General features: G+C 30.0%; 1 protein-coding gene across 1 annotated transcript; it reads right to left on the bottom strand.

The window, feature by feature from the left end:
• Positions 1 to 6,958: 6,958 nt before the first annotated feature.
• Positions 6,959 to 8,029, bottom strand: LOC131180216 (zinc finger protein 10-like). The gene has a single exon (XM_058147851.1). The coding sequence runs from the start codon at positions 7,874 to 7,876 to the stop codon at positions 6,962 to 6,964; it is 915 nt and encodes a 304-aa protein (XP_058003834.1). The 5' UTR covers positions 7,877 to 8,029; the 3' UTR covers positions 6,959 to 6,961.
• Positions 8,030 to 12,994: the final 4,965 nt, after the last annotated feature.

The raw sequence follows: 12,994 nt of genomic DNA, 5'->3' as shown, positions 1-12,994 counted from the left end.
ATCTCTATACACATTTAAACAAATTTGAATGTACTGGCTTGCTAACTTAATTTACACTACCTTCCGTTCTTTCTTTTGCCCCTTAAATTCAAATTGTCAATTCAAAATTTTGGTAAGTTCCAATTTCACCTCGAAGGCCAGTAGGTACAATCACCATACCATAGGCTAGCATATTTTGGTTCATCGCATTTGAAAAATCTACACTATTGCAACTCCTATTTTCTCATGTGCGGGCTCAAACACATTTAAGAACCCTAAACATTCAAACCCAGAAATCATCAAGATAATTCAACTCAAGTTGAACATCAAGAACCAGAAATCATCACCAACAAGCTAAGCTACAATTCTTAACCTAGAAATCATCAAGAACATTCAAAAACAACTATGAAATTTTTTTTATTACACACGAAATTCATAAGTACCTATGAAATTTTCATCCAATTTTATATTAAACAAGAACAATCAGAGCCTTGAAATTCATCATAATATGAATCTAGACCCATGAAAGATAAATGAAGGATAAAACTCAATATTAATGTTTGAAGGTATGATTGTTGTCTTCTTTGGCAAGCATGCTCTTTTCGAGGACCATGTTGGACAAGACTGTAAAGTACCATGTGGTCTGAAGTCCCAATTAGTGAAGCATGACAACAAAGCCAGACGCTATTCTCTCACGCAATGCCCATCAATCTCAAACCTATTCACAAGCATTATTCAAAGAAGGAAAAGAAGAAAAAGAATATGATATGGTAAATGGGTGTGGATTTATTGATGAAGAAGAAGAAGAAAGAGGGGAATGGAAAATTAAATGGGTTGGCTTTGAATCTGGGAATAGAAAACATGTTATTAGTTTTAGGTTAATTAACAACAATAATTATTTGTAATTTTTAGTTTAATTGTTAACTGTAATTAATATATTTTTTAAACTGTGGTCAAGTTTTTTCTTTTTTTTTTTTTATTATATGGCTTGTGGATCCCCAATATAAGAATAAAAAAGTTACCTAGACTGGTATGTTACTACCATATCAGATTAGACACACTTACCCCAATCTCAATTTCAAATTTAGATAAAATTTGTTGTAATATTGAAATTTTTGACAATTGATCAAAATTAAAATAATTGAATTAAAATGCTAAAATTTGCAAAGATTTAGATTTTGAAATTCATTAGGCCCACATATAAAAATGTTTAAACAAAATTTTTCAAAAAAAAATTCAAGTAAAAATGAAAAAAAGTAAATATTCTAAGTCACTCTATCGTTCACATTTTTGAGACCAATAATATAATTAACTTTAATGATAAGATTAGAAAGCTAATTTATTATTTGAAGGTCTTATGTGCAACCCTGATGCCGTGAATCCTCATATATCTCTGCTCTCACTAGCCTGTTCAATGTTTTGGCTTGTTTGAAAAATAAATTTTTTAATTAAAAAGAAATAAATAATTTCATTCAATTTTTATAAAATTTTAGACTTCAAGCAAGAGATTTGGAACTCTGTGCACATTTGATGGGCTGAGTTCAGGTCACTTTTATTTATTTTCTCTCTAGAGGGTGCGTTTAGCACAAGATTAAAAAATTGAGGATTAAGTGTTAGTCTTATAAAATTTAAAAGAGTAATTATTAAAGGAGTAAAAGATAATTAATGATATAACAATTAATGATATTTGGTATAAGGTTAAAAAATTAAACTCTTATAAAAATATATAAACATTTATTTTTATATTTTTTTATATATTTTAATAATAGTATAAAAAGAAACATCCCTTGATTGATATATATATATATATATATATATATATATATATATATATGCACACACACACTAAGGGATGCCCGTGTGTTTTGGTTGGTATAGTACAAAAAGAAAAAAAATTTATTAATTTACAAATTATATATACCGATTTCATTATATCACAGCAAGTAAAGGAAATTTAAATAAATAAATAAATAAATAAATATATATATATATATATATATATATATATATATATAAATTTTTTACAACTTATAATGGAATAAATAAGGTAGAAATTCATATTTTTTACGTCTAGAAAATTTATAGTCATGCTCATGTGATTGAAAAAAAAAGTAGTACCTTCTTATTATTATAGGAGACGAAGAGTTTTTAGAGATGAAGTGACCAAAAAATAAAACAAGTCGAGAAGAAATAAAAAAGGGATATATAAATAGTGTGTTTAGTTTTTATTAATCTACCTACCCAAACTTAACATTTAACCCCTAAAAAGAGATAAAATATTAATGAGATTAAAAATTAAACTATTCATCTTAAAGCATTTAAATAATATTAAAAATTATAATATTAATTATTAACTCTTATTAACCCCATACCAAATGTTCCCATGTCTAAATCCGCCTAAACATTCTGGTGGGAAGTCTAAATCCAAAACAGGCCCATTTGATTTATCTGAATTTGGGCCTCACGGATGATACATCTGAATTTTATATTTAATTATGAGTCCTTGCATTGCAAGTTGGTATTTTTTGTTTAGCATTTTGCTTTTGCTAGGTGATATCATTGGGATTTCTTGTCTGACCTTTTCTTTTTAACTCCTCAATTTCGTTTACAATATATTTGATTCAGCAGTTACAAATTATTAACCAAAATTTTAATAAAAAACCAAAAATTGATTATATAGTCAATTGAAATTTTTAATTGATAAGCATTAGATTATGATTTTTAATTATTATCTGCTAATTTATTAAAAAAAAATCTAATATCAAGTTTATTAAATATCTTAAGTTAATAATTAAGTTTAAATATAAAAAATTAATTTTCAAACGCTTAATTAATTAAATTGAAACTTAATTCTAATGAAGAAAAAGTTAAGCAAATTCCAACATAAGAAATAAAGATACGAGGCTAATTGTATAAACCGTTACTCAATTTAAGTGATTATTTTATTTCAATTATTCAATTTTGATCAGATAAAATAAAGTCTCCCAACTTCAATTTTATTTTAAAAAATATTTATCCTTTTCAGAAGAAATATTTTACTTCTCCTTTTTACAACTACTATTTTACCCATCTTTTTAAAATTACTATCTTACCGCTTCAAGCACTAAACACATGATAATGCTAGATTTCAATGGATCGGGTTCACGGATCCAATTTCAATCTCTCTCCCTCAATCGTGGATTTTAAAAATTATTATTAAAATTATATTTAATTAAAATAAATATCAAATTACATTTAATAGAACAAAGATTAATAAAAACAACATATATTAACAAAATATTATTTTATATTTTAAAATTTATTTTTAAAATTTTAGGGATTGTTATGGTATTTGCTTTTGTCTAATTCAGATTATTTATGGATTTGTCATTATTATTTGATTATATAATTGTTATTAATATTTAAAAATTAATTTATTTTGTTTCAAAACAAATTAAAATTGTAATTATAATCCTAATTAAATTGAGACTTGAATTTAATTTTTTAATTCAAATTATACTGTAAAAATTTATTTTTTTTTATATAGTTAAAGAGGGTAAGTGCATTAATTGGCACTTAAATTATATTATTTAATTGAAATAAAATTTTAGAAAATAGAATTATTTATTGATAACCTTAATTAAAATTTAATGAAAATTAAATTAATAAATAATTTTATAGATAAATTGCATAAATAATATTTTTATTATTAAATACATATTAATTTATTTAACCATAAAAAATTAAAAATGTGAGAGAGGGGTAAGAGAAAAGCTAAAGAAGGTATAATGGATTTTTTTTAAAGGATAAAATTGTAAGATTTTTTTTTTATTTGGACATTAGAAAGATTTTTCCTAAAATAAAAATAAATTTGAGAAATTTTATTTTAATAAATTAAAATTGAGTGATTTAAATGAAATACTTCTCAACTTAAGTGATTGTTGGTGTAATTAACCGAAAGATCTATAGATCCAGTCGAATCTTTTAGCTATAATTGACATATAGTATAGTCTCCTTCTTTCATTTCTCTGATCTGCAACCTTTTATATTAATGTGATAATTGAATCTGAGCATTTGCTTTGCAGTCACATGAGATTTTATCCATCGTTTCATTTCATCTCTTTGAATTAATTTCACTGAAATGCCAAAATCTTTAGATCGTTGGAGTGAGATTTATTAAGCTGTAAGGAGTGGTTTTTATGCGGTAATGACATTCCCGGCTTTCCTCATGAAAATAAAGCAAAAGCTATTATGGGGGTAAAATAATTCTTCTTATATATATTAAGAGAAATTTTTAAAATTAAATCAATGAAATTAATCTATATTATCTATATTTATATATAATTATATAAACATAAAAAAGATAATTAAAAAATAAATTACATTTTTATTTGTGATTGTGTTGTCATAAAGTAATTTTATTAATTTAGTTTTGATTGATTAATTTTATTTAAGAAATTTCTATACTAAGACTAGTAATTCAGTGATTAATATATAAAAAATGAAAATTTCTTGCCTCCATCAAATTGTATAAATACTAGTGGTGAATATAGCACAATAAAAGAGGGTTCAATTGACTTTTTTTTTAAAAAAATTACTTTTATATATTTATTTAAATTGACCTCTCATAAATTTAGTATTGAAACATTTTTTCTAATAGAAGATATTATAATTTTAGCTAATATATCATTTATTAATTGATTGGGTCTAAGTATAGAAAAGACTTACTCTTTTACTAATAGAAAGTTAATTGATCCGGAAAATATTTTTTTTTTCAAGATTCACATGTATTATTTTTATATGGTTAATGATTTAAATCCTGAAAAACCAAAATGCTGCAATATGGCAGTGACAGTGTGAACTGTGAAGGGAGCTCGTGAAGAGGAACTTCTTCCCATGCAAATATACCTTTAGTTGTCAAAACAATAATAAACATTTAATCTTATTAAAAATTAATAAACATTTAATCTTATTAAAATATAATAAACATTTAATTACAAACAACCAACCAACCCACTTGCTATGGAATTATTTCTACTAAATATATTCATTTTCTTTTTCTAATGGGGAAATAAATTCTTATTCTTTAAACAATAATTTGGAATTACAAAATGCCTTTAACAGAGAAATCCATGCAAAAGGAGAATAAGTTGCCATTCCTTCACTAAATTCCACATTAACTCCTTAAAGAAACAGAAAAACGACATTTGATGACCATGTGCATTCCTGCCACTGTCCCTTTAACTTTTTGGAGACCTCTCTGTGTTTATCAGACCTCGCTACTTGTTGCCAAACAAATTAACCTATCCAACTTAAGAGCCTAATGAAGACAAACCCTAACCAATCACCTCTAAACTCTTACACAAATTTGTGGCACTTTGTAGAAACCAATGCAAGTAATCCCAGTTTCCTCTCTCGATCCTTTTCTTTACACTACTCTAAGCATTTTGGTCAAATTTATCGCAGAAGACAAAAACCCACAAGAAAAAAGATCTCAAATCATTAAAAAAAGTTTAAAAAAAAAAAATTCAGTTTCCAGCCTTTAATGGAAAAAATTTGTTGTGTATGACTTAAATTCCTTCTGTATGATCCCTTTCACCCTTTCTGAGTTTCCCCGAAATTCCATTAAAGTCAAGGGCATGTTCTATCAAATTTCCCATTAATAGACAGGAGAAAAACAACCTAACATATTTTGTTATCATTCTAGTTAGGTTTAACTTAATTCTCATACCCCAATTTGATCTTTGTCTTGCATGTTTTTATTAGTATTTGCATTTTATTCCCAATTATTTTGGCATAAAAAGTTATGTAATCAATGCAAGAGGATATATATATGTAAACTAATTATAGATTTGAGAAGAAGAAACAAAAGACGCAAGGATAAAACCCATGAATCATGCTGCGATAATATTCTTTTGGCGATTAAACAAAGGCATAATATAATATCATGTGCAATAGTTAAATGGAGTGATTCCCGGAGTAGGTAGCAAATTTGGATGGATTATGAAGAGTAGAGAGAGAAGAGTAATGATAAAAAAGCGATAGAAGAGAACACAAGCAAATGGACTGTTGCGGGGGAAGATATTGAAACCGATCAAACAGATCTGATGACGATGATAATACTACAAGAGAAAAGGGAATCGATGTTGTGATGTATCTGACTTTGCATATCCTTGGAAACCATTCTTTTTGTGTTTTATGGGTTAGTTTAGTTTTGCTTTCTGATGGAATGTCAGTGAGGTACTCAATGGGAAATAGTGCTCATGTATTCCATGCACTTCTACTTAGTTTTCTTTGCCCCTTAAACCCCACTCATGCCCTAAACTTCCATTATTGATTTCTCTCTCTCTTTCTCTCTGTTTAAGAAACACAAGCCGACATTCCATCGATCTAAACCTAATCTTCTGCACGCATATGCACGATTCAGTTTCTAATGTTAAGCACTTCTGCCAGCAAAGAGAAAAGTAATTTTCTTTATCTAGCGTTAGACTTGAACTCACGTACTGAGGGAATTTTTCTACGAATTAAAGTTGGCAAGAAGACTAAATATGAGACAGACAAACCATAATTGTTTGATTTCATATATGTTGCTTATTATAACACTTGTATTTGATTACTAAATCTTTAAAAAAATTCAAGAAAAAAGAGATGCAAATAAAATGGAGAGACAGAAATTCTCGAAAACTATTGCTAATCAGCTTCCATGGATTTATGGTTTTAGTAATGGTCGATGCTGCAACAATCACGTATACCATGTTAGATCGATATATAAGAGTACTAGTGTAATTAAGCAAGCTATGCTTCAAGATATATAGATGAACCTTTCTTGATTTTCTGTCATATTTATCTTGTTATTGTTATTACATGCACCTTGTGAATTCATAAGCACTCGGAGATACAACAAGTTATAAAACTCAAAGCAACAAAAGAGGGAATTAAGCAATGTAAATAAGAAGAGACCAGTGAAATATATATATATATATATATATATATAGTTCTGCAATTACTTTTCCTTAGGCCGGTCACCAAGCCTGAGTTCAAGATCCAATTCCTCTATAGAGCAAGGGCTAATTTCAATTACCTCTGACTGCACATGATGTTTATCAACTGAATTGGACATCACCAGGAAAGGTAACGATGATGGCCTGGTTCTCCTCCTTTTGCAGCCTATAGTCTCCTCCTCATCCCCATCTGATGATATGGTCGGGCAAGTTCGTCGAACAACCAAATTCAAGCTGACAGACAGATCAGTTTTGACATAATCTACCTTAGCTTTACATCCTGATTCTACAATTCTTAAATTCTTCTTTCCTTCTTTCCTGGGATCTGAGATGTGGTAACATCTGTCCGTAGGGGAGTTTGGCCATGACGGAGGTGAAGATCTAGGGGTCTTCTTGTCGGGTTCTTCTTTAAGAGTGGAAGGAGAAAAAGGAGGGAAAAAGTTCTTTTCATCGGAATTCCCTTGAGTGGGTGTAGTTGAAAGCTTACAAGGTGAAGATGGTGATGCAACAATACCAGGATCAGTATTAGGGTTAGGGCTGTAAACCAAGGTACAAATCTGAGATGGATATTGAAAACCCAAAGATGAATAAGGATTTTGAAAGAGATTGTGATGATTTTGATGGTCATGATGAAGAACTTCATTGTGGGGGCCTGGAGATTGTTTCAGTCTAGCTCTATCCCTTCTATGGACATTCATGTGACCCCCTAGAGCTTGAGCAGACCTGAATTCTCTTCTACAAAAGCTGCAAGAATAAGATCTTGGAGGCCATATACACCCTCCTAAAGACCCAGCTGCATCTTCTGCAAAAGCTTGTTCTTCCCATGACTCATCATATGATGGGCGAGTTGATGCTTGGACATGAGAACTCAAACTATGTTTTCGCTTAGTCCACATCCAGCACCGTGCTTGCTCCATAACACTATATTCAAGAGCTTGACTCTTATAGGTTTCAACAAGATACAGGATTTTGTAGCAAGCATAAGAAGCTAGGAGATGGATTAATGGAGATTAGATGAAAGAGGGAAAGATAAAGTCTTACATGATTGATTATTAAAGAAGATGTTTAGGACTTGGTGGGTACCCTACCTTGTTTGTCTTACTGTAACTACTTCTTGGTCTCTCCTGGTTGGTCGACACAGTCCACTGTGTAGTAAACGAACCAAACTGTTTAGAAAAAGGCTTAACGAACAAAGAAAATTCAATTTGCACAAGGGTTTTAATTTATAATTTTAGTTTTTTATTTTAATTTGGATTGTGGAGTTTAACTGGTGTTTTACATCTTAAATTTACGTTAATTTTTTTTTTCATTTAACTTCTATTAAATCTTTGCATTCAAAATCACATATATTTAAAAAGTACAGCTTCAATACCACTAAATTAAAACTCATTAATATTACTATTATTATTTAACATAAGTATTATATAAGTTTTCATTATACTCAGAACATACAAATTATTTTTTTTTATTTTAAATTTTTTTAAAAAATTATCGAAGTTTTAACCTTTGACTTCCCACATTATGAGACAAATACTAACAAAAACATAAAACTTAATTGGTGTTACATGAATTTCGCTTCCTATAACATATATGTTTCTGGTGGTGGGAAATCTATTAATTTATGTTTCTGGTAAAAATTTGAGTTTCATATTTTCGCCTTAATTAGTAAGTATATTAATGAATTTATGATATAATTTTAAATCCAATGGAATCTTAAAAATCTAAATTAGATAGACGTTTTAATTTTGAATAATAAAATCTTTTAAAATTAGGTACAATTATATAACTAAAAGAAAAAAAAAATTGAATTTGGGAAAGTATAAGATTTTAGTAAAATTAATAACTTAGTTCTATATTTTCAATATTAAATAATTTAGTTCCTCACTTGTTATTATATATACAAATTAGTCTTTTTGTCCAATTTTTCACCCAAATTATCCTTAGTTTTATATAAAAAAAAAGAGTCAAAATACCCTTTACTATATTTTCAACATGAAATAATTAGGTCTCTAAGATTTTTGTTTTATTAATAAATAATATATTTGATGTCCCAAAATATGTCCAAGAGGGGGTGAATTGGACTTTAAAAACAATTTTCGGTTCTTGCTCAAAACCTTTGAAAATTGCAGCTAGGTTCAACTCAATTGATTAATGTGAAATATGAACAATACAACTCTATTGACAAGTTGATTCAAAGATAGGCTATATGCAATCAATATACTGATCTAACAAATTATATCAGCATTCAGCAGAGATATCAGTAATCTGGATAAGTTTTTAACACAGCAACCAGAGCAGTATACCATATATACTAACTGACAGTAGATCAAACAACAAGCAGATTAAATCAGATATCAGCAGATTTAGCAGTAAATTGATTTTCTCAGATTGCAGCAAGATTACCAGCAAATGGCCTCAACTTTCATATCAATTAAAATGCATAAATGTAAAGAGCAAGGGTTGAGAAAATGAACACTGAAATTTTTATAGTGGTTCGGCTCAACTAGCCTACATCCACTCTCTCAAAGATCCCACTTTGAGTCTTCACTTCATTATTCTTCTCTTTTAAAGGCAAGAGGCAAAAAGCCTTTTACAAATCTTCTCACCAAAGCTTTTACAAGTAGCTTCACACTTCTACCAAGTGTTATTCCAAACACTTTTCACAACCAAGCTTCACTAGGTGCTTGAATGACCTCTCATAGATGAAAATAATGTGTTTAAAACTCACTCTCACTCAATACAACAGAATCTATAAAGAAGAGATGAGTAAATAAGCCAATGATGAGCTATAAAAACACTTTGAGCACTTTGAATGAAAGCTTTTATGATTTTGAACAGTAGAGAGTCTTTCATTAAGTGCAAAATGGCCAAAGGTAGGTGTATTTATAGCTTTAGAACGTTTTTGACCATTTGGAAACTCATTTGAACGTTACAGTTACGAATTTCAAGAAAATAGCCGTTATTTTATCGTTTTCTGCGATGTTGTGCAGAGTTGAGACAGTTAGCATACTGGAGAAAATAGCAAACCAGTTAGCATACTAAATAAGTAGCAAACCAGTTAGCATACCAGGAAAACTTTTCTGCATAACTTTCAAAACTATAAAACTTTACACCAAATCATAGTCAAATACTTTTAGGCCAATAATGATGTTTAAAAGAAAAATCTTTTGAGGGATTGAAAATAAGCATCATTGACTTTTACTTCTCAATTCTTTTCACAAGTAATTCTAAAAATAAAGCTTAACTTCTATACTATATGTACCTTTAATTCTGATTTTCAATGCAGCCTTAGAAGGTAATCTTTTCTTCTTTTATCTCCTTTGATTCGTCCTGTGTTATCCTTAGAATGTCATCCTTTCTTCAGAAGCACGAATCCATCATGAAATCCTTGTGTCTTTTCTTTGAGATGCACAACACTTAAAACAATGTTAGTTTGATTCTAGTTGAGTTTTGGTATTATCAAAATCTATGCTCCTTTGAGCTTGTGGGGTCAACAATCCCCCCCTTTTTGATGATGACAAAACTCAATTGAATCACCATGTAAATATTTATAAGTGAGAGTATACGTATGAATGTATATGTGAGAATAACTCCCCCTATGTATGTGCTTATATCAACAATTAATCACAAATAACTCCCCCTTAATAATTTCAATGAAATATTCATAAACATTTTCTTAAGGAGTCAAGTGTGACTAAAGATACTAACTAAATATGCACAATATGCACACTAATCACAAACTGTATATCATTCACAAGTTATATCAACAATATGCACACTATAAAGTTATATCAACAATATACTAATCTCAAACTATATCAACCACAAGTAATCACAAACTATATCAACCACAAGTAATCACAAACTATATCAACCACAAGTTATATCAACAAGATTACTCATTCATTACTCATTCATTTTCTCCCTCTTTTTGTCAGCATCAAAAAAAAAATAATGGGAGAAATCATGCACATGTGTATAAATCAAAAGTCAGTTTAAGTGCAGTGAATAAATAGTCAAAATAGTAACTGATATAGCAAGCTAATTAAAGTTCAGAATAAAACTAAAAGCAGCAAACTAAGTAGCAAATTAAGAGACAGACTGTTAAACAAAATTCAATCATTAAACATGCAGAATGGTTGTTTATCCTTTTAGCCTAGAGCTTCGTCTGATTGGTTGTGGAGCAGCCATCTTCAACTTTTTTGGCTTGACAGGTTTATCACTCAAGGTTTGAAGAATTTCAGACCATTTCGGTTCACAGTGTCAAGGGAATAATAGGGCTACCGCTAACTCCGATTCTGTGATAGTACTGTCATTCTGTCAACTTTTTGCCAGTTTTAGTCTTTTTGCCAGATGGTTTACCAGTTGCCTCTTTTTGCTTGCTTCTTTGTTCCTTTTGAGCTGTTTTTGCCTTGTCTTTTGCGAGAAGCAGCGGGAAGCGAGTCTGTGGTTACGCCTCCGATTACGAGTCACTCATATCCCTCCCATTTCCTTCTTTGCTGCCTCCATTACCATTTCCATCATCAGAATCATCTTCATCTTTTTCAGTTTCATCTTCTTCCTCTTCTTCCTTTTCTTCCTCTTTCTCTTCTTCTTCTTCTGTTTCTTTTTCTTCCTCTTCTGTTTCCTGTTCTTCCTCTTCTTCTTTCTCTTCCTCTTTTTCTTTTTCTTTCTCTGTTTGAGGAACTGAACCAGTAGCAGCCTTACTGGTTTCTCCAGCTTCAGTACTTGAAATACCCAAATGAACTTTGATTTTAAATAATTCTTCCACAATTTTATACATTAACATCAAAGTGCCATCAACTTTAGAATCAAGAGCATTCATAAGAACAATTTGAAAACCTTTAAATTTCTGTAGCTCTCCAAGTTTAATTTCAACAAATTCCGTCAAGTTGTTCACTTCTTCCAAAATTTCTTCAACATTAACAGTACCGTTTGCACTATCCTTGGAACTAGCACCTTGTTCAAATCTAAGTTTTCTGCCATCATCATCTTTTTGCAGACTTGTAATTGGGATCATATTTGTCCTAAGTTTCTTGGTTTCCAGAGGGATCCCAAAGTCTCTAAACAGACCATTAAGAAGATGGGCATAGGGTAGCTTGTAAGGTGGTTTCCATTTCATGATTTGCTTCAGCATAAAGTAGGCAAGATTAAATTCAATTTGATTCACAATATGCCAAATTATGCAGAGATCAAGGGTACTTAAATAGTTTGGACTGCCAGTTTTAGGATTCAGCACATAGATGATAAAACTATAAAGAATTTTGATATGTTGATGAGCATGGGTAATGCTAGTCTTATCCTTTACTTCCCCTTTAAACACTTCAGCCTCAAAATCTCTTTTATTAAATCCACCAACAGCAAAAACTTCTTTGTGAGAACAAATTTTATTCCCACTGTTTGGGATTCCTAGGACTTTGGCTAATCTATCAACCGTCACTTCATAGACTTTCCCTTTCATTTTCACCTTAAAAGATTCATCTCTGTCAGAATCATCAACCCTTAAATTCTTATAGAATTCTTGAACTAAGTCCACATATACTCCTTCAGTGTCAGAGCACAATTTGTCCCATTTTTGATATTCAAACAAGGATTGTAAAGGAACAGAAACTTCAGTAAAAGCAGGCCAGTGGATATACCTGGGTTCATGAATGGCCCTTTCCATATGTATAACTGGAGCTTTTGAAGTCTTTTTCTTTTTGGTTCCTTTTTCTTGGACAGGCTCACTGGTTCTTTTCTTGGGTGTTTCTTTTGATTTTCTAATTACCAGAGGAACATCTTTTTGCGGAGGAGAAGATGCAGGAACACTTGCATCAGTGGAATCCGAAGACGATGAATATGTGGTTATTTTTGCCTTGCCTTTTCCTTTTTCCCGCGCCATGACCAACCCAGAAGAAAATTAGGCCGAAAGGACAGTGAAAACTGAGTTCACAAATTCAACGATGTGAGCAGCCAATATATAATCATTCAAAGCACATCAACATATTTCTAGCACAACTTAGCACAATGTCATAAAAATAGAACAAACAGCAAGA

This window comes from Hevea brasiliensis, chromosome 5 (assembly GCF_030052815.1).
Source record: "Hevea brasiliensis isolate MT/VB/25A 57/8 chromosome 5, ASM3005281v1, whole genome shotgun sequence".
In the NCBI taxonomy this organism is placed as follows: Eukaryota; Viridiplantae; Streptophyta; class Magnoliopsida; order Malpighiales; family Euphorbiaceae; genus Hevea; species Hevea brasiliensis.
Note: the sequence above shows the minus strand (reverse complement) of the source record. Positions and strands in the feature narration are given on the sequence as shown.

Excerpts from the sequence above, each read along its gene's own strand:
- LOC131180216 (XM_058147851.1), bottom strand. The coding sequence starts at position 7,876 with ATGGAGCAAGCACGGTGCTGGATGTGGACTAAGCGAAAACATAGTTTG.